General features: G+C 40.9%; 1 protein-coding gene across 2 annotated transcripts; it reads left to right on the top strand.

Moving 5' to 3' along the window:
• The first annotated feature begins 1,382 nt into the window (after positions 1-1,382).
• Positions 1,383-26,779, top strand: trmt61a (tRNA methyltransferase 61A). Of its 2 annotated transcripts, none has more exons than XM_053336068.1 (4): positions 1,383-1,516; positions 2,857-3,212; positions 15,942-16,208; positions 26,054-26,779. In XM_053336068.1, the coding sequence occupies exons 2-4, from the start codon at positions 2,882-2,884 to the stop codon at positions 26,365-26,367; spliced, it is 912 nt and encodes a 303-aa protein (XP_053192043.1). In that variant the 5' UTR covers positions 1,383-1,516; positions 2,857-2,881; the 3' UTR covers positions 26,368-26,779. The 2 variants fall into 2 exon arrangements, with proteins under 2 accessions (XP_053192043.1, XP_053192042.1); XM_053336067.1 differs by having other exon boundaries at positions 1,389-1,516; positions 2,866-3,212.

Genomic DNA, 26,779 nt, shown 5'->3' with positions numbered 1-26,779 from the left:
GATTGATTTATCTTTTATTCCAACAGGCTGATAACATCTGTGGAGCTGAAGCTGCGTTTGAGTGACTCCATGAAAACATGTGATCAGAGATATTGATTATAGATATATAGTCAATATAAATATTTATAAAGGGTATAAAATGTCAGTATTTTACAGTCTAATAATGATGTAAATCATGAAACATGGACTGTTTATAAAATTGTGAGTGTGGTTTTTGATGAAACTCAACAACAGTTTAAGTTGGTCAAATAAACAAATTTTGCGCCAGCTTCAACATTTGATGTAAAAACCATCAGAAATATGAATCACATAATATATAATAAACGGCCTGCTCTGCTGCTGAGGAACTTTTACTTTTGATCTAATATTTTGCTGTTTTGTCCTCCTGTCCTTGTTTAATCAAACTAAACAGAGTTTAATGTTGTTTGCTACCTAAAGAACACAGTACCAGTCTAAAGTTTGGACTCATTCAAAGGTTTTTCCTCATGAAGCTGACTGAGATATTACCAACAGCATGCAGAATCTAAAATATGAATCATTCTGGTTTGATGTCTGTGTGGATCTAAAATGTAGAAAACAGTAAAAACAAATAAATAAAAGCCCTTTAATGAGCAGTATTGTATTTTTTGGAGTCCTCATCCACTCATTGATATGTTTCTTCTTGTTTGAACTGCTCTGTTCATAATGATGTATGTTCAGAGTTTGATCTGCTCAAAGTGGAAGGTTTCTCTGAGAATTGACTTTACAGTGAAGTAGGGGACATCTTGTGTCCAGCTGTTAAATATTTGAGATAAAATATAAACTATATAAGCTTAATTAATAGATAAGATGTATCTTTATTGATCCCCCTTGGGAGAAATTCAAACTGACAGCAGTACAGTGGAAAAAAGAGCACCATAATGGTGAAAGTGATAAAATAAACAAAATAAAATAAAATATAATGAGCAATCTCTGTGTAAAAAATCTGTAATATAGCCTAGTTCCTAGGATTATATACATGTGTGCAATGTTCCTGGGATTTACATAGCAATGAGGGAGTAGATATAATTTTAAGGACTCTGACAAGATAGTTGAACTTTTTTTAGTCACACCAGACACAAATTATAGTTATATACACCTTAAAACACTGCATGCTTAAAACAAACCTCTCTCTCTCTCTCTCTCTCTGCTTTAGGGCAGAATCAATGCATCTTGGTCCTCTTGAAGTGCTCACATTTTGCTTGTTAATGTGCAGGGATGAAAAGCCGCAGATCTACATATCATCCGTGCTGCCTTTTTTAAACTCTCTTCATCAGCTGTGATAGTTTACCGATTAGTTGAAGCTGGGTCTCCATCCGGTTTGTCTCACTCCACTTCCCGTGAAAACAAAACCACGTGTGTGAGGGGAATGAATGAGTAGCAGTCAGTGCTGCTGTCCGCATGCTCTTAAAACGGCGTTAAAAGCAGAAATAACCGTTTACGGTGAATAGTTTGTTGTCGTTTCAATCTCGGCAGCAACTGAACACCTGTTGTCAAGGTAACGGCTATTTTTTAAACGTTCTTAAAGCGTCATCAACGCTAACGGCAGCTGTTAGCCAACGCTGCTAATGGTAGCTTTATTAGCAAAGCCGGTACACGCGTTTAACGTTCAAACCAAAAACTAATAAATTAATATGTTTAGGTTACAGATATTGTTTTTTGCACTGTGACATATGTGTAGCTTTAAGGTTAATGTTAGAAAGTGTGAGTTCGGTATTAAAACCGACTCAACTTCTTAACGTTAGCTTGCTATTTAACCGTTTTAACAGTTGTTCAGCAAACGTTAGCGTCAGTTATCATGAGATATTCGCTGATTTAATGTTATAATTTGCTTAAAAAGTATTATTTAATACAGTCAAGTATTGTTTAAAGTCTCTTTTCCCATCAGTCTGTACTTTCCCTACACCTGTCTCCTCTGCTAATCAGTTTTATATCTCTGCAAAGCTTATTATTAAGTTACCTCGGAGGGAGAAACAGACCTCGACACAAACAACTGATTTCCTCACAAAAAATATACTATAAATCAATTACAACCATTCTTAACATTAATTAATGAATTCATCTGACTCACATCTTCTCCAAGTTCTCCGACATGTTTTCCTTTGGTTTCTTTTTCTTTCTCTTAAAAAGCTTTAACAGTGAAGTCGCTTCTTCTCTCTCTGAAGTTTAACAGCGGTTTGATTTCAGTTTGTAAAATGCAAACCTTTATAAAGTAACAGTTAGTGCGCGTGGTAGTAACGGGATGGGGTTGCTATGGATGACAGAATGGAGTGGTTGCCATGGTATCAAGGGCCTTGCTGCCACCATCCAGGACTAGATACAAGATACAGAACAGGAGGACTTTTGTTTTGTCATAAATTAATTAGTGGTCAATTTAATGGCGTCAGTATATCATTTCCCATCTACAACTGATCCAGAACACTGCTGTACTTCTTCAAATGTTTCGTTTTGTCCAACCAGCCGTCTGCAACCCAAAGATATTTAGTTTAAAGTCAGAGAGGAGTAAATAAACCAGAAAGCTTGAGAAGCTGGAATCAGAGAATTGGGACTTTTTCATTAAAATGCCTCCAAATAATGAATCGATTATCGAAATAATTGGTAATCAATAGTCGGCAACCAGAGGCCACTGTAGGATCAAACCTTTAGGGTGACTCCACTCCTAATGAAAATTGTGCTTGAAGTCAGAATATGAAGTGTTAAAAAATACTATAATAGTTGTTTTTATTTTTAGGGGTGCAGAGATCAAATTTAGGGGTGATAGAGCACCCCTAAAAAGGATCTAAAATCGCCCCTGTTGGCAACTTATCGATTGACTATTGTCCTTAATTTCTTGCCTAGCTGGTGCAGATTGAAGGCCCTCACCATGAGTTTTGTGGAGTACTCCGACTTCATTCAGGATGGAGACGTCGCCATCGTTTACCTGAGCCATGACAACATGATGCCAGTGAAGGTGCAACAAGGCGCCCAAACACAGACGCGCTACGGGGTCATCCGCCACTCCACAGACCTCATAGGCAAGCGATACGGGTCAAAGGTCACCTGCAGCAAAGGCGGATGGGTCCATGTCCTTCACCCCACACCTGAGCTGTGGACAGTCACCCTGCCGCACCGCACGCAGATCCTCTACACCACAGACATCGCCACCATCACCATGATGCTGGATCTGAAGCCGGGATCTGTCGTCTGCGAGTCAGGTGAGGGAGGCTTCATATTCAAGTCAGACGTGTTAGAAAAAGCTGTTTTTTCTAACATGCTGATGAGAGGCACAATGAGAGAAGTTGTGTGTATACTGACCTGAATGGTGCAAAATCACAACTGTACTGCATTATTGTTTTTAATGCATTTACTCATGAACAACATTTCAGTTGCAAATATTGATGCTGGTAGAATAAAGTGTATTTGGGAAATTATAATTTTTCCCCCAATACTGATTGTCTGATACCAAATAATGACTGTGCTGGCTCATACCCTTGGTCTTCTTTTTTTGTGAACGTAAAATCTAAAAACCACACACTTTCCTTTATACTATGAAAGCTAACTGCTGCCTTCACCTTTTAAATATAAGGTATTGTGAAGCACGAGTAGGAAGTAGGAAAGTATCAGTGGTAGCTTTGAAAGGAGGAAATCTCAAAACTGTACTCAGCGTTGATCAATGGCCAATATCCAACCTGCTAAATAAGTTTATCATTCTGTTTTTGATCCAGCAGATTGGATTGGTGCATCCTTACAGGTTAACCATATTGCACAGAACAATATTTAAATATTTGTAATGTATGGCAGAAATAATGCTTTCAAAAATGGTTTCCAAACATAAATATACAGTATAGACTCCATGAGTGAATCTTCAGCCACTGAGAAACTTGAAGTTTGATTTTTTTGAAATAAGAAGCAGCAGTATTTTAGGTCTCAGTCTTGCTTTCATGCCCGTGAGGCTCAGTCCTGTGATAGCCTGGTTGGAGCTGCACCGTGCAGCTTTGCATGTTGGTGGTTGTGATGAGAGGAGTTTTGTTTGGATGAAAACTGAAATTTGAATACGAATAAAAGCTCTAATGTGACATCTGCTCTATGCATGTTGATGTGTGACAGCTGGATAGTCTGTAAAGCTTTATGAGTATCTTTATTTTTCCATAATGTGACATATTTCCAGGTGATTGCACGAAGGGTTTGGATCACATGTGTGTTTTAGCAGATACTGGATGACTGTTGGCCTCCACACGTATGCCCTTCCCCCACTTTGGTAGATCAGGAAGAGGAGGGTGAAATTAATCAATTTGACCTTAAACAACTGAGATCCAAACACACACCTCCGACCCATGACCTTAACAGTCAGGTGTGGTTTTTAATGATGGGCATAGTGTTAGTCACCCCATAATCACATTTAATTGGATACATGTTTGTATATGAGGTTAGGATTAGTTCAAGGTGAGTCATATTTTACAGGAAGATAAAAGGGAGGAATTTAATATAAAAACACTAAAACCATTTTTTTTAACATGCACTTGGCGTAAATCAAGAGATAACCCAACAGCTAATGCAGGCACACAGGATTAAAACTTGAACTCTGTCTTTAGAGGATTCTCTGGACACTCTGTAGTTCATTTTCAGGTTTTAATTTTAGCTGCCTGTATTTTTATTATTTGGTAAATCCTCATATTTTCTACTGCAGCTTTAAGAAGTGCCTGGTTTTAATCCTCTTGTTCACACCTTTGAGTCTCAGCCAGATGTTTTGGCCGACCGAGCCTCAGCTGTTCAACAATCATGGGACCGACGTGCCTGAGAAGATTCAGACATTATGTAACGCAGTATTCTCAATTTGTCGACGTTGTCACACTCTGTCTTTCCCCCCCCAACTCAACTCTGATTGCTTCTTCCCTCTCCAGCTCCATCTCTCCATTTCCATTTTGTGTAATTGCAATCTCTCAGAGTGTGCTGGTGTGTGTGTTTGGGCTCGCTATCACAGTTTCTCCTGGTCCAAGGGCAGCAGAGGGGGGATGGGCGAGGATGTTTTTTATGTGTGTGTGGTGCAGTGCTTCATCATGTTTTAGTGCTGACAGTTCTGCGCATGTCACCTTATTGATTGGTTGTGTGTGTGTGTGTGTGTGTGTGTGTGTGGGGAGCTGTTGGATGGGTCCTCGGGGTGATGAATAAATTCAGCTGGAAATCTGCTTAGTCAGTACATCACACAGCAGCAGGACGGAGGAGAGGGCTGCACCTCATCTGCATCTCTATCACATTCCTCTGGCGCCTGTTTTTATGTCTTTTTAATATTCTGCATGTGCACATTCATCCATCAGAGTAAAAACGACTCTCTGGAGGTCTCTTCACACCTGAATCCAGCAGCTTTGAATATTAATTGAAGTGCTTGATTTCATTAAATGACTTCTCTAATTGGGTTTAGTGTCATTACGTGTTGATGAGGTGCTAATCAGCATTTTGTACGGCACAGCGGTGACTCGTAACGTTCAGCCTCATCGTCTTATTACCAGTCTGCGCTGTCCTGCAGAGGGTTGACTTTGTGTCACTGAGCTGTATAAACACGCACTGATTAGAGGTGATAATTTTGTTGGCTGTTCTCACTCGGACTGCGTGCCGAGTCGGCAGAAGGAGCGTTCGGTCACGTAGAGGTGTCAGTCACCTTGGAGGCAGGTGGTTCTGGAAGTCAGCCCGACTGGCCCAGAGCTTTCTTTTTTGAGCTAATTATTTACTCAGTGTTTTATTTTTCAACCCCCCCCCCCCCCCCCCCCCTCCACCTCCACCTCCACCTGTATCAGTGCTTCATCACTTCGGCAAAGCGTCGGCATACTGAGCAAATACTACAACTCAAGGTCTGTTGGTGTTAATGACCTGCATGACAGATGGAGGAGCGTGTGAGTTGAGGCCTTGTAAAAAAAAAAAAAAAAAGGAAAAAAACACGTCACATTCAGCTATGCAGGCGGCTCACAGCTGTTCAGAGACAAATGAAGCCTTGAGCTCATGCACTGGGCTGTGAGGAGATTTTGGTGTTCTGGTCACATTCGGTATTATAGGATCACGTAATGCACAGTGGCCCCAAAATACCCTTTACACGTCCACGTTTATCACAAAAGAAACTCCTTAAATTGATGAATAAACCCCCCAAATGGATGATCAGAAGGTGATGCATTAGGTTTAAAGAGTCTACAAGAGTTGTATCAGTAAATACTTTCATGCCCTTCATGTTGTGGGCAGCCAGTGTTTAGCCAAAGGAAATCAGTAACCCACAGCTCAGACAGAGAAGGACCCTACTGAGCATGCTCTGTGGGCCCAAAAATGTGGAAGTCTGTTGAGTCTGATATAGCTGGATCTGAATGTCCACACGTCACTACACTGGCAGACTCGTGGGATGTCTGTGAGCGCCGAGGGCAGAGGGCCGTCCAAATCCACATTTCACCAAGTCCACAGGGGCCTCATGCAGACTTTCTACAGTATCCCAGAGAGTTGCTTCGGGTGCAGGTTTTAACAAGACTTTGCACAGAAAATTACCCATAATCCACAGCAATATGGCAGTGCTTTTTCCCACTGTTGTTGTAAATTGATGTAGTGAGGTTTGATAATACACACAGAATATTCACAAGCTTATAAGATCAATAACTTAACTAACAGGAAAAGATAGTTTTTGTCCATCTACAGTGTAAAGGTCCTGAATGTGAGTCTAACATTAGTCATTAGTGCTGTTCAGCAGTGTAAGCATGTAAAGGGGAACTTCTCACTGAGCAGTCTGACCACATTTGTCATAGCAGCTGCACATATCATAACGATAAGAACCGTTCAGAAAAATGCTGTTAAATGGGTTACAGGGCCAGGAATTTTAATTAATCTCCATGGAAACACTCGAGGCCCTGGAAGACTTAACATGATGATGGCTGAGCGTGTCAGAGGTACATACAAGTGGAGTCCACAAGGGCTTAGTCTGTAAGTCCGCAGGGTGGATATTTGCATTCAGGCCTCCTTTCATGGAAATGAATGGGACTCCATCTTGGAACACAATGTTCTCTTAATATATACATGCAGTAAAGTTTTACTCATCAGCTGAAACACCCATTTACTAATGACATTTTATATAACTGATAACATATATAGCAAGTCATTTATCAACCACATATATCACAACTCCTTATACATTTTATATCATATTTGGGTTTTTGGCTGTTGGCCAGACAAAATAAACCATTTGTAGACATTCACTTTGGTCTCTGCTAAACCTACAAAAGGTACTTTTCATTTTATTTGATAGACAGACTGAGCACATTCTGGATTAATTGAAAAACATTTTAGGCAATTCAGCCATACTTGCAGTAATGTGAGTTTGCATTCACTGCGGACACGATGGAGGGGGAAACTACACTGCAGGAATTTCATTCATCCGGTTTCATAATCTTATAGTGGTCTAATGGTTGTGACAGATGTGTTTCCACACCAACGAGAACAAACCTCTGGGATCAACACTGAATACTTGAGATTTTTAAGTTATGAATCAGCAGTGAAAGAAATATGTGTGTCAACTGTATCAGCAGGATCTGAAAACTGAAACTAGTCAACCTTTAAAGCTATAAACTGTCACTCTCAATATCTGCCAGAACAGCTGTAACCGCACTCAGTTCAGCTACTAACAGTCTGGGGAGTTAGTGTCTTACTCCAGTATACAAAGACAGAAGTGGGTTAATGATGACAGGACATGACTGTTACTTTCACTTTCTAAAGTGTCTTCTGGGAAGTTGAGATGTGGTCTGGTTTTGCTTCTCGTTCCGGCCGGCTACCACATTAGTTAGAGGAACAAGAAGGAGAGCAGAGAGCAGAGATATGACCTTCAGTTCAGTTCAGCAGTCAGATTCCCCTCCTCCACCCCGGTTTCATCCTCATGTATCACTGTTTCCTCGCGTTCAGTCTCAGCCCACTGACGTGACGTCTTGTTCTGCGAGCACACTACAAACCTTCATGTGAGTCATGAGCTGCCTTCACCATTCACCACTCGCTTCAATGCAAAGCTCTCATTAAAGAGCAATTCATCACCAACAACAACAATGTAGAGGAAAGCTACAGATGGAGCCAAGAGTCCTTCTACTGAGTAACAGCGTCGTAATTTATCAATACTGTGGGAAAATGTCTTAAAGCTATAATATGTAACTATTCTGCATTAAAATGTCTAAAAACAACGTGACCTATGTTATATATTTTGTAGGAGGGTAGTTATGTTACCAATAATTTTCAAATGCAGAAAAATCTGTAGTTTTAATCTGGTAACGGTCCGTTTCATTTGTAGCCCTCTACCAAAGAGTATACGTGCACAGGATGCATGCATCAGCGCTGTGGTTGTCAGCCGATAATAGCATCTACCAGACAGTGGGTGCAAACTAAATGAGTATACATGTACAAGATGCATGCATCAAAGCTGTGGTTGTTGGCCACAATTACGTCTACTAGAGAGTACGTGCAAAACAAGATATACAAGATGTCTCTTACAACAAAAATGAAAATAACCCATGTGGTTGTTTCCCAGAAACGTTCAAGAGAGAGAAGGTTGTAAATGCACTTTTATTCAGTTTTAAGCCACATTTTTACCTTAAACTTTTTACATCTTGGTAAAAGTGTGTTGTTAACCACCCTGCCAAATTTTAATGATTAAAAAAATCGCCAAATATATGAAATTAGGCTTCAAAGTTGTGTAAAAATCAGCCTCTTTCTCTGCTCCCGAACGCTGTAACCAAGTGTCACCTGTCAATCAAAGTCACCACCTTTACCGAAACATGGACGCTACGTTTGAGAGCTTTCTGCTGCTAGCCCAGTGGCTAGCTGAGCTGCTAGATTGGCAGCTAACTTGGCTGCTAGCTCGCTGGCTAACTGTAGACTGTAGTAGTAGTAGTAGTGTGTGCTGAATGTATTTATACCTCTACAGCAGCAGGGGCGGGTTTATGCTAATTTTCAGACCCGCCCACTAAATCCTGAACACAGAAATGTTGAAACACAGTTTGTGAAGCCTAGCTCCACAATTCAAATCTAAATGGTTGAAATGCTTTTTACACCTTTTTTAGAAACACATTTATGACCTATTTAATGTGTTTAGAAGAAAATGTCTGAATTCACTTTACACGGTCTTTTAACTGTATAAAGGAGTTTAGTCTTAAGTTATCAGAGAAACAAGCTGAACAAATGTTAGCTGCAGCTCATAGACCTCCTGTTTCTGCCAAATAGCCTCGGAAAATACTGACTTTTTACGTGAAACTGCTTTATTCCATGTTTTATTCCGTTTTAAGCCACATTTTTACCATAAAGAGGAGAAGCTGGTTGTCTAAACTCCAGAGGCAGAAATGACATATTGTGCTGCGGATGTTGACTGTATATTTCTGTTGGAGCTGGACGGACTGAACCTTTCAGCGTCCTGGCATGAAGCCTGCCGTCCAGCGACTGCTCTGTGCTTATCGATCATCTGTATGTGCAGATCAGGCAGTATCGGAGCCGAGGATTCGACCATCACTCAGACCAAACTCCACACATCCATTTCCTCTCAACAGTAAACTTACAAATCGATATTTCCTCTTTCCACTCTCACATGGTAACATTCAGCCTCCATAATAGTGTTACTGTACTTTTTGCAGTAACATGATCACAGCAGGAGTTCAGTGCTGAAATAATTAGTCAGTTACCAGAATAGTTAACCAAAGGAAATGGTTAATGGATAATTGTTCATCATTTAGGTAATTTAATAAACAAGAACACCAAAGACACTGGTTTCATCTTCTCCAAAGTGACTATTGGGCTGTTTATCTCAGTTTTAGTGCTGCAAAGATCAGTCAATGAAGAGAATATTAATTATTAACTAACTCTATAATCACATAATTGTTTTGAGATGTCCAGATTCCAGCTTTTCAAGTCAAATCAAAGTTTATTAACGTAGCTCATTTAACACAAGCTTAGTTGATTAAAGTGCTGTACAAGCTTAACACACTAGATTAACCCTCCTGTTGTCCTCGAGTTAAGGAAGGAAAGGAGGGAAGGAAGGAAGGAGAGGAGGAGGGAGGAAGGAAGGAGAGGAAAGAAGGGAGTGAAGCAGCATGGAGGAAGAGAGGAAGGAGGGAGGAAAGGAAAGGAAAGAAGGAAGGGAGGAAGGAAAAGAGGAAGGAAAGAATGACAAAGGAGGGGAGGAAAGAAAGAGACAAGGAAGGGAGGGAAGGAAGGATGGAGGGAGGGAGGAAGGGAGGGAGGGAGGGAGGAAGGAAGGACGAGAGGGAGGGAGGGAGGGAAGAAAGGAAGGAGAGGAAAGAAGGGAGGGAGGGAGGAATGGAAAGAAGGAAGGAAAAGAGGAAGGAAGGAAAGAAGGACAAAGGAAGGGAGGAAGGTGGGGGGGAGAAAGAGACAAGGAGGGAGGGAGGAAAGGAAGGAAGGAAGGGAGGAAAGAAGGAACAGTCAAAACAGACGGGTCAATTTGACCCAGCAGGACGACAGGAAGGTTAAATAAAAGAACAATTATGAATAAGATAAACTGTAAAAACACAATTGGTCAGGACAAACCAAGACATATGAAGACCTCACCTTGAGCTTTGGGAAACGGTGATTTTCTAACTGTTTTCTGACATTTAATAAACTAAACTAGCCGATTTAATGATGTTATTTAACGTTATTCCACTCATGAACAGGAGGCATTCATCAGGCTTACAGTTTTCAAGTTCTAGGCTGCAAGAAATGATTGTTTTCATTATTTATTAACTGTTTAATCTATGAAATGTTAAAAAATAGTGAAAATAAAACTGCAATCATAATGTGTGACAGACCACAGTAATGCACTAACAATCATATAAGACAAAGACTAACCGCAAATCATCACTTGAAAGAGAAAAAGTTGAACCAGGAAGTGTCCGGCTTTTTAAAGTTATCTAATCAGCTGCAGATTAATTTGGTTGCAGCTTTATTTGATTCAATACATCGTACATTAGATTATATATTTCCTGGTTTGATTTATTTATCAACACCAAGTCCAGTTATTCCCAGCCTCTCATTCACAGACAGGACAGACGTGTAATCGGCACAGTTAGCCCTTCACCCGTGACGTTAACAAAGCTGTCTTTATCAATAAATGAGCTAAATTAAGCAGAAAGTCTGTCTGGGAGTGACTGTCTCTCTCTTTCTGTTGCTCTGACCTATATTAGACATTAGACTCTTTTTTTATTATTATTCAGCTAAATTATCAGCTTGTATATGGGTCAATGACGCGATGCAAAAGAGTGTCAATTGGTGTAACCAGTATTTTTTCAATGCAAATTTGATTATATGCAGGAAAATAAATGTGAACTGAAATCTGGAATAAATATAATCCACTTTTAGCAATGTAACAGTATGGTTTTTAACAAATTTTAAATAATTTGACGGAACTTATTAAGAAAAAAATGGTTGTTTTTAGGATACGTCCTGCTCAGTATTGATAAAATGCTTTAAAATTTAAATGTAGAAATACTCTATTTCATTTAATGTTTTTAAATGAAGTAATTATTAGTATAAGTCCACTTAAATACACTGTAGGTGGATAAAATATTTTATATTTATTATTCTTTTGTGGTTACACCATTTGACATTGTCAGGAGCATTCAGTCTTACTTTAGGTTTTAAAAAAAATCGTGCAAATGTCTTTTCAAATTATATAAAACCAACAAAATATATAAGATCTATTTTAATAAACCTGATGCTGCTTTTAAACCAAGTGTCGTGCATTTTAAACAATCATTCAGTTCTAATCAGCTGTCTCTCTTAGTTTTTTTTATTATTCAGCTAAATTATCAGCTTATGGGTCAATTGGTGTAACCAGTATTTTTCAGTGCAATAGTCAGGCCTGCGCAGTATTGACAAAATGCTTTAAAATTTAAAAGTAGAAATCTTTTCATTTGATGTTTTTAAATGTAGTAATTATTAGTATAAGTCCAATTAATTACACTGCAGGTGGATAAAATATTGAAAATGTATTATTCTTTTGTGGTTACACCATTTGACATTTTCAGGAGCATTCAGTCTTACTTTTGGTTTTAAAAAAATGGTGCAAATGTCTTTTCAAATTATATAAAGCCAACAAAAATATAAGATATATTTTAATAAACCTGATGCTGTTTTTAAAACTATTTTTTAAAGATTTTTTTGAATTGCCATCCCTTATTTGTCACCGACTCGTATCTTTATCTCTGTTCTACGGTGAAGATCCGTCCACAGTTTCCTATTTATTAGTCGTTTGCAGTCACAGACCATCCGGTTCAGCAGTGTGAGTTTTAGCAAGTCAAAGTACTGCTACGGCGTAAACATTGCTCTCTTTGTTGCCACGCTAACAAAGGCGGCGGTGACGTAATGTCAGGAGGAGAAGAAGAAGAAAAAAGAGGAGGAGGAGAAGGGGGGGGGGGGGGGGGGAGTAGAGGACGGGGATCTGCTGCTGGCTTCTAGCTGTGTGTTCTCCAAAAGTCACATGACCAGTGTTATTTTTCTCTCTTGTAAAAATCTCACTCACTGTACATTAGCGGCCGTTGTTTACTGCTTGTGCTTCAGGCCCACTCAGAAATGTAGCATCCAGTCCTCAGCCGGAGAGAGAGGAGAGACACTCAGGGTGAAAATGTGGGTGTGTGTTGTAGTAACAGCTGGGTGCTCTTTGTTTTAGACTGGGAGAAGCTTTTTAATGTCGTTTTTAAAGACTCAACGAGGACTCTTTTTTTTTTTTTTTTTAGATTCTCTCAATTTACGAGCCTTCAAGCCAACACCCAGAATGAATCAAGCTCCAGGCCTGAATATGAACTGTACTTTAATCCCATTTGAAGATCTGATTGCTTGCTTTCCATCCTTCCTTCCTTCTTCCTTCCTTCCTTCCTTCATTCCTCCCTTCTTTCCTTCCTTCCTCCCTTCCTTCCTTTACTTTCATGCACATCCCTTCCTTCCTTCTTACCTTCCCTCCTTCCTTCCCCCTTTCTTTCCTTCCTTCCTCCCTCCTTTCCTTCCTTCTTCCTCCCTTCCTTCCGTCCCCCTTTCTTTCCTTCCTTCTTCCTCCCTTCCTTCCTTTTTCCTTTCCTTCCCCCTTTCCTTCCTCCCTCCTTCCTTCTTCCTCCCTTCCTTCCTTTACTTTCATGCACATCCCTTCCTTCCTTCTTACCTTCCCTCCTTCCTTCCCCCTTTCTTTCCTTCCTTCCTCCCTCCTTTCCTTCCTTCTTCCTCCCTTCCACCGTCCCCCTTTCTTTCCTTCCTTCCTTTTTCCTTCCTTCCCCCTTTCCTTCCTTCCTTCCTCCCTCCTTTCCTTCCTTCTTCCTCCCTTCCTTTACTTTCATGCACATAACTGGAGCTCCAACTGTCTTGATTATCTATTTTAGTCTGGGACTTAGTCTTAGACTGGGAGAAGCTTTTTAATGTCGTTTTTAAAGAGACTCAACGAGGACTCTTTTTTTTTTTTTTTTTTAGATTCTCTCAATTTACGAGCCTTCAAGCCAACACCCAGACTGAAACAAGCTCCAGGCCTGAATATGAACTATACTTTAATCCCATTTGAAGATCTGATTGTGACACGAGTAAGATCTGCCCGGACTTGTCAATGAAATGAAGCCAGCGAGTTTATCTGAGCTGCTTGTTGAACATGATGCCGAATGAAAAGAATCATCCATGTGTAAATGAAGTGTCATGTCAGTATCATGAGCTCTCATGCTTACACCTATCCTTCAGGGGATTAAAGGTAGTAAAGTTAATCTGATATGTGTCAAAATTAGATTTAGAAGCTATTATGAGTCTTCAGATCTTATAAACGGGGGCAGTGATTTACTAAAAATGACCACGAGACTCTGATTAAAGGGGCTGAGTTTAGTGATTGAGACCATAATGACTCGTTGAGAGTAGTATGTGTAGAGGTTTGTCACTGTTTTTAACCCTTGTATCATCTTCCCGGGTCAAATTGACCCTCCCTTCCTTCCTTCTTACCTTCCCTCCTTCCTTCCTCCCTCCTTTCCTTCCCTTCTTTTCCTTGCTTCTTTCCTTCCTTCCTTCCTTCCTTCCTTCCTTCCTTCCTTCCTTCCTCTCCTTCCTCCTCTCCTTCCTCCCTCCTCTCCTTCCTCCCTCCTCTCCTTCCTCCTTTCCTTCCTTCCTCCCTCCTCTCCTTCCTTCTTCCTCCCTTCCTTCCTTCTTCCTCTCTCCCTTCCTTCCTTCCCCCCTTCTTTCCTTCCTTCCTCCCTTCTTTCCTTCCTCCCTCCTTTCCTTCCTTCACCCTTCCTCCCGCCATCCTTCCCTCCTTCCTTCTTTCCTTCCTTCCTTCCTTCTTCCCCTTTCCTTCCTTCTTCCTTCCTTCCTCCCTCCTTTCCTTCCTTCTTCCTCCATTCCTTCCTTCTTCCTCCCTTCAAGGTCATGAGTAAAATTGTGAGGCTTTTTCAATTTTAATATCTGCTGGTTGAACAAATGAGGAGGTTTGAAGAGGTCCCAGGGACATTTTTTACAGTTTTCAGATGTTTTATAAACCAAACAATTAGTCAATTAATTGAGAAAGTAATCAGCATGTTAATCAATAATGAAGATGACTTGTAGCTTTGCAGATGACACTCTGCTTTATCTATCAGTGACACCAGCCGTCTGAACTCCATCATAAACTGCCTCAGTGAGATTAGGTGTTACATATCCAACAATGTCCTACAGTTAACTATGAGATTACATCATTTTAACCACAATAATTTAACTTGGCATTTAATCAATATATATTAAAACCGTCACATGGAACCTTTGAGAGCTGTTTTGACTCTGACCTCAAGAAAACCGCACCGTCCTGTTTTCCTCACTGAAGTCTTATAAACAAAATAAGGGCTTTTTTTCTTCTTCTTCTTTTTTTTTTAATCCTCTGCTGACGTGGAGGAAGTCACTCACACATCTGGACTCCTTTAACTTTATTTACTGTTGCTTGAGTCTAAAGTTTGCTTTAACATTTGACATGGAGCTGCAGGGATTTTAACTAAACACAGTCTTTAGCTCTGAACTCTTTATGAGACTCAGATCTTCTCTTCGCTTGTTCCTAGATTGAGGTTTTAGTGACTCGAGGCGGCAGACAAAGCAGATCAGCTGGTAGTTTGTTTATTTGGGAGTCTTTCTAATCTGTTTCTGTTTGGGAGAATAATGCTTAATGCAGCTTAAAGATTAGAAAATGAGTACAGATTAAAAAATAAAGATTAAAGTTGTTTTTAAACTTGACATCCTGAACTCTGTTTTCATGTTGCTTTCAGCCTGAAGCAACAAATCTGAAACAGTGACATTTTTAGTTCTGTTTACGAGGTCGTCAACAAAAATCTAGAGTGTCTTTATCAAACAGGCACCAAACTTTCCATCACCGGGTGTTTTTATAGATTTAAAGTCTGTGTAAACAAAGAATAAATATGTGTTCTGAGTTTGACATACCACAGAAAAGTGTGTTGTTAACCACCCTGCCAAATTTGAATGATTAAAAAAATCTCCAAATATATGAAATTAGGTTTCAAAGTTGTGTAAAAATCAGCCTCTTCCTCTGCTCCCAAACACTGAAGCCCCGCCCCCTACCAAGTGTCACCTGTCAATCAAAGTCACCACCTCTACCCGAATCATGGACGCCATGTCTGAGAGCTTTCTGCTGCTAACTCAGCGGCTAGCTCGGCGGCTAACTCAGCTAACTGGCTAACTGTAGACTGTACTAGTAGTAGTGTGTGCTGTATCAGGGGCAGGTTTATGCTAATCACGCGGCAGTGATTTTCAGACCCGCCCACTAAATCCTGAACACAGAAATCTTGAAACACAGTTTATGAAGCCTAGCTCCACAATTCAAATCTAAATGGTTGAAATGCTTCCAAGAAAATGTTTGAATTCACTTTACACAGTCTTTAAGGAGTGCCCATCTTGTGTTTGTAAGAATTCAAGAAGCATCTAAATCTCATCATGTTGTTGTCTCGCAGGTACGGGCAGCGGCTCGCTCTCCCACGCCATCCTGCGCACCATCGCCCCCACGGGTCACCTGCACACGGTCGAGTTCCACCAGAAGCGGGCGGAGGCGGTGGCCGAGGAGTTCAAGGAGCACCGTGTCGATCACCTGGTCACCGTCAGGAACCAGGACGTGTGCAAGGATGGATTTGGAGTGGCGGGCGTGGCGGATGCTGTATTCCTGGACATCCCGAGCCCCTGGGAGGCGGTGGGACACGCCAAGACGGCCATGAAGAAGCACGGTAAGAACACCCAGATTACACAGTCAATGAAAACCTAGGTCTAAGATATGCATAGCTTTTTATTAAATATATCCTCCACTGTGGAAGTAGAGATGGAGATGAGTTTTGAGGTGGAGGGAAAGAGAGAAAGACAGAAGGAAAGAAGGACACTAGGGAGAAATTAAGAGGAGAGAGAGGCACAGTGACAAAACAATCAATCAACATTAAAAATAACAGGAGTGGTGATGACAATCAGACATCCAGACATCAACGAGGACCAGGCTACTTGTACGCTCCAGGCTACTTGTGAGACGAGAGAGCACAGAGAACTCTGGGGAAGAAGTTTAAGTTAGTGAAATGCATTAATAGTACATGAATGTAAAAAGTGAGAGATTATCAAATCTTTCAAAACTTGAAGAATTTCAGTTTGCGTTGATTTTAAATTCAGAAAATCAGCAAATTCTCACATTTTGAAAAGCTGGAAACAATTATTAAAATATTAATGAAGATTACATTTACTTGTTTCCAGTTAATCTTGTGTCAATTAGCTACTAGATTTATAAATATTGCAGCTTTTAATGTCTAAACATAGTCAGATAAGCATCAAAATAAGCTGAACTGTAGTGAAACTATTTTAATTTCTGCTCCCTGTGGATTAATAACTCTGTAGAGGTTCTTTCAGGGTTTTCTTTTATAAATATTTATGGTTAAAGCTCAAACTGGCTCTTCAAAGGAATCAAAAAAAATACTCCTGTTCTTTTTCTAGATGCAATAAAGGCAAATATTGTTAAATAGGAGCAAAACTGGAGCAGAAATGTAACCTCAAATGTATTCAGCACACTGGTTGTGAAACATTTTTAACAGATGATGTCGTAATACCGACTAATAATGTTACATAACCACAATTTCGTTTTGCTACTGTGACTATTTCATCATCGGTTGACATGTTACACCCACTTTCTGCCAGTTTGTTCTGCAAGTTCTGACATTATCCAACATTATCACACAGAAAACATCAGCAGGATGTTAAATAGACATGGCGTGTGCTACAGATCCTGCATATGTTGACTTTTTAAAATGTCAAATAAAGGCAAAAAAAAAAAAAAAAGCAACAATATGATCTTTAACAACAACGCAATGAATGTTCCAACAAGCCTGAAATGACTCTAAGCGGGTGATTGAAGGTTGGTGAAGTGAAATAACATAAAAAGAAGTAATTCCTGTGTGTGTGTGTGTGTGTGTGTGTGTGTGTGTGTGTGTGTGTGTGTGTGTGTGTGTGTGTGTGTGTGTGTGTGTGTGTGTGTGTGTGTGTGTGTGTGTACGTGTGTACGTGTGTACATGGCGTGGCCTCGGAGCAACACTCACAGCCACCTGATGCTGAGTTTTCTCTGATTCGTCATGTGGAGCACGGCATGAGTGTGACTGAGCATATTTTAAAATAACACCCCCCCCCCCCCCCCCCTCCCCTCCACTCCTCCACCCCTCCCTCCGTCTGTCCCTCCGTCTGCCCCTCCACCCCTCCGGCTATGTCACTTCACTCTTTCACTGTGCACTCCCAGAATGATGATCGATCCTGGCCGGCACAGCTCTCATTAACTTTGCCCTTGTGTGTGTGTGTGTGTGTGTGTGTGTGTGTGTGTGTGTATGTGTGTGTACACTAGTAGCTCTGTGTGTTCCTGGTCACTCGATGGGGCAGAAAGCTTGTCGAGGTTTCCGTAGCGACCAGAAGCTGCAGCATGTCCAGGCAGGTCGGCGGTTCACTGAGGCGGTCAATGTTTAGATTTGAAGTCGGGTGTTTTTTAATGTTTAAGGTGCAGCGCATAGCAACCGACCCCCCCGACCATAGCAACCGACCCCCCTGACCGTAGCAACCGTCCCCCCCGACGGTCTTTCACAGCCGAGAGGTCCTGCAGGATGTCGAGGGAGCGTTCACATCAAATTTTTATATAGCGGGTTTGCATTTTTTTGCACCAAATAAACACACAGCCTCGAGGTCATGGATCCACTATTTTCCCAGCAGGGCCGCAGCAATTGGTTTGGTTTATAAAATGCTAGTAAAAGGTCAAATAATGGGGAATTTGTTTCCTAAAGCCAGAGGAGATGTGTTTAAATGTTGTTTGTGTCCCTACTAACAACACACAACCCTAAAAATCTTCAGTTTATTATGACGGAGGATTAATGAAAACAGAAAATATGCATGTTTTGTCTCAACAACTATTTGAGTAACAAAATAGCTGCCGATTCATTAAGTCTGTTTCTTTTGGCTACTTCAATTCAACTCTCGTTTTTTTTGCTTTCATTTTTCTACTGTCTTAAAAAAAATAAGTCATAACAAAAAGCCAGCTACAGGCATTATTGTCATATTCATGTACAAACTCCAAAAGCATCTGTTTCAAAATCTAAATGAGCCGCAAATGTTGTATCTGTGCTTGTAAGACAGCAGAAGACTGGAGTATTAAACATCTGTTAACCATATTGGAAATGTGGTTCCACTTCTCCAATGTTTTCCACTGGAGATCAAAAAACCGCAACGCAGCCGTAAGCAGGCCAGACCGCCATTCTTGGGACTTGTTGTCATTTCTTCTACATTTGTTAGCTGGATTTCGAAATCCCTCTCGGTGCTGATTGGAGGGTTTAGATCACCTGTTCCGCAGGGTAACGAGGTTCGAGACCGGATCCCAAACTGTAATTGGGAGCAGCTGGGTGCGTCTCCCCCCCCCCTTCTGGCCAATCAGGGGTGTCACAACGCCCTTTTTGTGGAGGGGTTTGAGAGAGGTGGGGAACTACACATCCAGATTAACTTTGGCCCCTTTTTGAGTCTTCTTAGCTGTCTTTTGGATTTCAAATAGAGGGGGATTTGGGGGATTTTGAACATCCTTGGGTCCAACATGAGAGAATATTAACAAATGAATCTTTAAACCTCGTTACCTGCATCAGAGAAGAGCTTAGAGTTTAGCTTTCCCAACGACAGCCTGCAGGCTTTACTTTATTCTTTATATTTCTTATTACATAAGAAGCATTTGTTCATAATTATAGAGGAGACATTTGTTTCTAATTATTGAAGAAGCATTTTTTTCTTTATTACAGATGAGGCTTTTGTTTCATCGTTATTAAGAAGACGTTTCTCATTGTGAAGGCACTAGTGAGGTTGTTTTTGCCAAGTAAATATTATATCGTGTGTGTGTGTGTTTTTATGTGGTTGGGAACTAGTTGGGAACTGGTTCTCAGGGTTCATCCCCGATCAGCTGGAGAATCAGTAGCACCACATAATACTGCAAAACATGAACACAATGCAGCGGGCCGGTGGGGGGGCGTGGAAAAAGTGTCGCCTGACAGTGCAACAAAACTTAAAGGATAATTACCGTTTTTTACAACCTGGACCTTATTTCTAGCATAAAATACGATCATTTACTCACCCAGACAACTTTGGTGTCATTTGGAGTCGTTCGGATGAAATTAGCTCCAGTGTTGCTGCGTATATCCGTATAATGTGAGTACACGGGGCACCGAAGCTCAGCCTCTATAGAACTCATTATCTGCCACCAAACTAGTTCATTTCACCAATATTTAGTTATGATACGTTAATGCTATCCCCCTCCGAGCCCGTGGTGGCATGTTATCAACATCCGGGGTCCGTAGGTTGACCTGCTAACCTCTGATCTGGATGAAATGACATCATCCAGATTTTTTTAAGGTCCAGGTTGTAAAAAAACGGTAATTATCCTTTAACAGAAGACGAACATGACATGAACAAACATTAGAGAGTCAGAGAGTTTAAATTAAAAGCAATTTGAACTCATTCAGAGGTAACCAGGGTGCTTTAGAGTTTGGTGGATGGGCAAGTAGTCAGTAACTAATATTTTATGATGCTTTCATGAACACCAAAGTCTCTTTACTCAAATCAGATTCACTTTACTCTGCTCAGCTTCACTTCTCCGTTCCTCACGCTAAGAAATCGATTGGGGAAAAAGTGCTTAAGTTCAAAGCACCATTACCTCTAAAGGAACATTACCTCTAATTTACCTCTTCAACATCAGATTCCTATCAGCAGTTTTTAGACTTTAAACAAGCACTGACTTCTTTACTTCCAGATGAATCACACTTCTTTGGTACCAGTTGGTGAAACACTGGTGGCCGTTTTGTGATTGTAATATTTTTAATTATTGTATTTTTTGTTTATTGTATTAGGATGGTCACATGATGAAATTGTCACGATAACTACCTCAGTTGGACGATATATTGTCTCAGAAATAATCACAATAAACGATATTATCATCATTTGAAGATCATTTTAACTCCTATCCCAGCATCTATCCCAACACAGACTGCCATTATGGTTGGGGTCAGAGTTATTTACCTTTTAATTCTTCTGCAGTCTCCACTCAGGACGAGCACAGTGAGGAATGGAGCACACTACTCACTTAGCCAATGTGACATGAATAGCCTCTTAGCTGCTAATGTGAAGTGTAGCAATAAATGTCCATGTATCAGACGATAAGACACGATGATGTCAGTAATTACGTTATTATTGTGACACTCCTAGTTGTTTCATATGTCGGGGACCCCCTTGAAAACAAGAAGGTGCATCTCAGTGTTTTTTTTTTCTTCATATATACATTTAAAATCAGACTCAGAGGTCACCGAGTGTGAGAGAGTAAACACTAATGTTCCTAAATGCAACACGATTTAAAAAAGTAAGCCCCAATATGAAGAGGAATGCAGGAGGAGCGAGGATGCTGCTCTCCCACCTCCTCTCTGACTCCCTTTTATGGTGCCCCTGCTACATATTCCTTTCATGAGCATGTACACACACACACATATACACACAAAAAGACACACAGACACACACACACACACACATTTACAGATACAGATAAATAGAGTGCAGCCAGATCTCTGTTGTAGAACCAGTCTCATGACCATACAGGGTTATGCTGCAGGCTCAGAGCGGTTGAATGTGTCTCCATAAGGAAAGACTTGATTTGCTTTTCTGCTGCTCAGACTGGATGTTTTCTCCAGAGAGCCAGGAGTCAAAGTGAGGCCCCCCCCAAAACACTTTTTAAAAAAAAAAGTAAACGAAAAGACAAAAAAAGTTAAAGCAAAATCAAACCTGAAGGGATGTAATATTTGTGAGTTCTGACTGTACGGAGAGTAAAATTAAACGACAGGCGACAAACTGTTAGGAAAGACAGGAGGCAGACACATCACCTACAAACAAAATTCATCACCTTGTTGTTCGTTTCTTTCTCTGCATGCGAGTCTAAAACTGAGCTGCAAACTCTAAACTTTTCTCATACTCAAGAAGAAGTTTGCTGAGAGCTTGTTTACTGCAGCACACTGGACACAAAGTAAAACAAGGACTGGTGAAATATTTCTTCTCTCTGTTTTTTTTCCCCTCTCTCTCTCTCTCGTTCTCTCTCTCTCTCTCGCTCTCTCTCTCGCTCTCTCGCTCTCTCGCTCTCCATGTTGTAATTCTTCTAATGTTTTGGCCCGCAGCCCGGCTCTCTTTAGTGTAAGCTGCCTCTCTGAGAAGAACCCCTCCCTCCCCTCTTGTCCCTGCTCGCTAATAGAGAGTCTTATTATGTAAGCATAAAGCAAACATGTCCCGTGAACACACACACACACACACACACACACACACTCTCACACTCTCACACTCTCACTCTCACTCTCACATACATGCTTAAGCTGATCTGATGCCGTTCATGATAGTTTCATGCATGTATCGCTCCCAGCTGTGGCGGTACGGGCTGATAACTGAAGCTATTAATACCAGCTTGAGACGCTCTTGTATAATCATCAGCGTCGACCCCTCCCTGAGTGTTCATCCTGGTTGCTAGGAGACCTTTCAGTTGTATTTATGGCAATCCCGAGGGAGAACACTGGTCCTGTTAGCCGAAGGAACGACCGCTATCTGAAACATCCCAACGTCTCCTGTAATGTCTGTCTCGGACACAATGGACTGTTCACTGAGGCTGCCCTCTTCAGACACTTTATGTCGTTCAGTAACTCTGCAGTTTGTATGACGAGATGGTGACTTCATCTCTCCATCTTCCCCTAATACAGCTCCCCAGTTCCTTTTTCCAGATGTTTTTATAACTTAAAAGATATGAACGCCAATTTTCAATGGTTGTTTTTATATGCTTTTCTTATTGTAATCTAGGACTGGGTTACGATGCCAGCACCAATCCAAGTATCCTTAAAGGTGATACTGATACCAGATGAGTGCTTCATTCGATACCCATCATGTGAATAGAAGCATTAAATTGCATAAAACGCCACCCATAAGTTTTCTCCATGTGTAAGCAAGCGTTTAATCATATCATATTAGAGCGTTTAGGTGGCATCTTAGCTGCTGAACTGTTAAGCACGCTAACTCAAATTCACCACGACTTCACCACCACAGACGGTTTGTAGCTGCTGTGGCAGTGGACCAATCACATGTCGCATTTCTAGCTCTGGGTAGGAAAGAAGTTGGAAGTTGGAGCTGGGAGTGACATCAAACCGGTTCTAGCCCATTGACTGTATATCTATTTTGAAAATTTCAGGTGCATGCTGGTAAAAATAAAAACATGGATTCTACTTATATGGACATGAGGCGGGGTCAATCAACCTGTCAATCACGACGTAGCCACGCCCTAATGCATACCCTGCTTTATCGTCACATATAAAATCAGGGAGTCCAAAATGTCCCAAATGAACATCATACTGCATTGAAGAAGGCTTTAAACTAGCGATTGAGACCATAAACACATTTTGAAAACGTTTACTGAGGTTAGAAATCAAGTGAGAAGTTGGTGAATTCTCCATTGACTTGTATAGAGACGGTCGCCCCCTGGTGGCCTTTTGATAGAATGCAGCTCTAAGTTACTTCCGCGTTGGCTTCATTTCAGAGGACCGGCGCTCTCCGCCTGGTTCTAGCCAGGTTAGCCACTGATAACAATGCCATTATAAAAACACATGTAGCAGCTCGTACACAGCCAGAAGTTGGTTAGCGCTGTGTGTACGACTGATTTTAATGAGACGCAAATAAGACAGAAGCTTTAATAAACAGGATATTACAACTATAACTCTCACATTGTTGATACCATGGATGTATTATAAGAGCTGGACCAAAGTGGTGCCCATTAAGTCCTGTAAGAAAAAAAAAGTTTCTAGCTTTCAGGTGTACTTCCTCATTACTCGGCCAACTGAACATGCGCAGTAGTGTTTCCCCCACTCGACCCGCAGGTTTTAAAATCGCCTTTCTCGGCTCGAGGAAAGTTTTACAAATAATAAACCTCCATGGATCAAAAGTTCATGATAGAAAGATTCATAATTGGTCTTGTCTGCAGTTCGAGATGTCCTGTCAACAATTTTACAGACGTCTCTTTTACAATGGTGGTCCGTAAGGGAATGCTTTTTTTGGACCGCAATACCACGAGTGACCTCTGGGGAAAATAATCTATTGCAATGGCGCCTTAATAAACTCTCATAATACATCCATGGTTGATTTGGGATTTTGAGGTCGGGCCTGGTGAGGTTTTTTCCAATCTTCTGAGTAGGAAATCCGACCTTGGAGCATTCCAGTTGAAATTTCCGACTTCTGAGTACAAATTGAGTGCACTATAATAACAAGGATCGAGTTTCATTCTCCTGGAAGTATTTCCCTATAAGATCCCATCACTCATCCATCTGTTGACTCTGATCTGCTACTTCATTGTGCTTCATGTCACAAAGTCTTGATATTTGTACTAAATCTTTGACAAATTAACAATATCCAGGTCAGAGTCTGATCTATACGAGCGGGAAAAAATGGCAATTGTAAAGAGAGCCACTTCCTCGCACAGTGCTGTGTAAACCTGATATGAAGCTAATCCCTTTTTTTTATCAGTTACACCAACTTCATACCTCAACAGCCTTTAAATTAGCTCTTAAAACTTCTAAATTCCCCTTCAAGAGCTGCAGTTTCTTCTACCTATAATAACTCCCTCTCAGTTTTATCCCAGTGAATTAGCTTCAGAGTAGAAAATATACAGAAACTCGGCTCAGTTTGTTAATTCTACCCCTCTCTCTCCGGCTGTGCTTTCTTCTCACGGTCACATTCTTTTACTCTTCAGGTCAGCCGGTGAAAGTTTTCTTGGCTCGACGTTCGGCCACCCCGCTGCGCTCACCGCAGGGTTTCATTTAGAGACGAGAGGCCTGAGCTTGGCAGGTGATCTCTGTTTATTAGAGCAGTGGCTCATCCCCCGAAGCCCGACAGGTCTCAAGCTCTCGTTTTGTTAAGGAAAAGATCTGCTTTGAGAGCGATTGGGTGTCAGAAAAACACATTATTAATAGAAGGAGTAGTATTACCGGTTTCCCTAGGTCGATATTATGTTCCGAAATCCTCAGTTTAGATTATTTGTCTTTATCCAGAGCTGGCAGACAACACCGAGAGAAAACACTGAACCACCCTTCTACACTTAGGTTTGGTTTGCCTCAAGCCGTTAGTGTGTTTGTCTCGGGCCAAAATAAGCACGCATAGAAGATTTATTGCATCATATGTTTTAGCATGGTGGTGTAAAAGCACTTTGTATGTCTCGTTTTGTTCTCAGAAGAACTCTCTCTGCTCTCTCCAAAGAGTCATGTGAGCAGAGATCGTGAGTTAAGTGGATCTACGAAGCTCTTATCTTGATCTGAAAGAGAATCCCTGAAAGTAAATTACACCTGGTAGTGGTTTTCTCTCCGTCCCGATTTGGCTCCACGTGGAGCTCAGATAAAAGCAGTCAGATCTCCCCTCTGTTTAACAACCAGAAGACCAAGTTGACCAACATGTACGGCCAGATTAACCACCTCTGGGTTTCCTGCACACACCATCTATTCATGGTAGTACCGTAGGCCTGAAATAACTAGACGATGAATCAATTAGTCGATACACTAGCAATTAATGGCATCATTTAAGTCATTTTATGAGCAAAAATACCCCAAATTTTCTGGTACTAGCATCTCACATGTGAATATTTGCTAGTTTTTCAGTTTTCATGTTTGGGTTTTTGACTTTTGGTCTGTTAACTTGGGCATTAAAGAATAATTTTCACTATTTTCTGACATTTTATACACTGAACAGTCAATTATCAATTAGTAAAGATAATGAAAGTAACAGTTGATTTCAGTCTTAAAGTACAATATGATGGAATAATATGACTGGCCCATCAGTTTTGTGTTTACTATTCAAGTGTTTAAACTAGATTTTGACACAGAGCCCCTCTTGAAGATCAGAAACACAAGATGTCAGAGTTGATATTGGACTTCATTGGTACAAATTTCCAACTAATAAATCAAATTATGGAGACTCAGCTGGTTTGGAGCAGACGTGAGGCTCTGAAAACCAGCTTTGAACCAAAGGTTTGAAGACAACTTAACCAATGCCTTTTGTTGCTCTAGGGATGGAAATGGTGATTAGTCAATTTATTAGTCAATAGACAATTGAAAAATCATGTATTTGATAATTGACAATTCCTTGACCAGTATTTAATGGATTGCCCTGAAATTTGGCACAGACATCCATGATCTCCTGATGATGAGTCCTGTTGAATTTGGTGATTCCGACTTTTTCTCTAAATATTTTAAACTTATTTTGTCAAATTTCTCAACATTTATTTGATGGATCGACACAAGATTTTGTTCATATATTTATGTTTCCAAGAGGAATTTCACAGTTGATCCCTGACTTTCCTCTGGCACTGTTCAGGTTCATATTGGTGGAAAATCGGGAAAAATGGCGGACTTGAAAACTGACAGAAAAACAAATCAAGTTTTTCTTTTTTTCCAACTCATTTGGTGGTTTTAGTTGTTGGTGACCATCATGACTTTTTGCTGATTGGTGGTTTGTTCTCTCTCTCCAGGAGGTCGGGTCTGCTCCTTCTCTCCGTGCATCGAGCAGGTTCAGAGGACTTGTGAGGCTCTGGCAGATCACGGCTTTGAGGAGATTAACACCTTGGAGGTCCTGCTGAGAGTCCACGACGTGCGAACCGTCTCTCTGCCGCTGCCCGACTTCGGCCCCGACCCCTCAGCTGAGAAACAACCCGAACAACCCGATTCCTCAGAGAAGGCGCCGGCTCCCAAACACACCGCTGTTACCGTAAAGACCACCACACCTCCCAGAGAAATACCCGGCCACACAGGCTACCTGACCTTCGCCACCAAACCGAGAACCTAGAACTGTTCATGTTCACTACAAGTAAAGAGGAAGTAGTTTATAATCTGTACTCCGTGCCTCGTTTTAGTATGTTTTCCAGGCTTTAAATCCAGCGAGGGGTACCAGGTTCCTCCAGGTCCCAGCTGGCACCACAGCGACAAGAGGATTTACAGTTTTTTGGTTACGTAACTTTGTGCTCCTGTCACTTGGCACCGGTTTGTTGCTTGCATCAAGCAAGAGTGAAAATAAAGGTCGACAGCAATTTAATTTGAGGAGAATATACTTACTCATACTGTGCATTATAACGGAGAAAGTGCCTCCCCTTTTTATAAAAACACTTTTAATCAATGTTTTCATCCGTGGGGGGAAGAAAGTAGTTTTTTTTTCTTTTTGTTTTGCACTTTTGTATTGAAGTAAATACAATAAATGTGTA

Source organism: Scomber japonicus, chromosome 16, assembly GCF_027409825.1.
Source record: "Scomber japonicus isolate fScoJap1 chromosome 16, fScoJap1.pri, whole genome shotgun sequence".
Classification (NCBI taxonomy): Eukaryota; Metazoa; Chordata; class Actinopteri; order Scombriformes; family Scombridae; genus Scomber; species Scomber japonicus.
The sequence above is the reverse complement of the archived record's forward strand: the minus strand, read 5'-3'. Positions and strand labels throughout refer to the sequence as shown.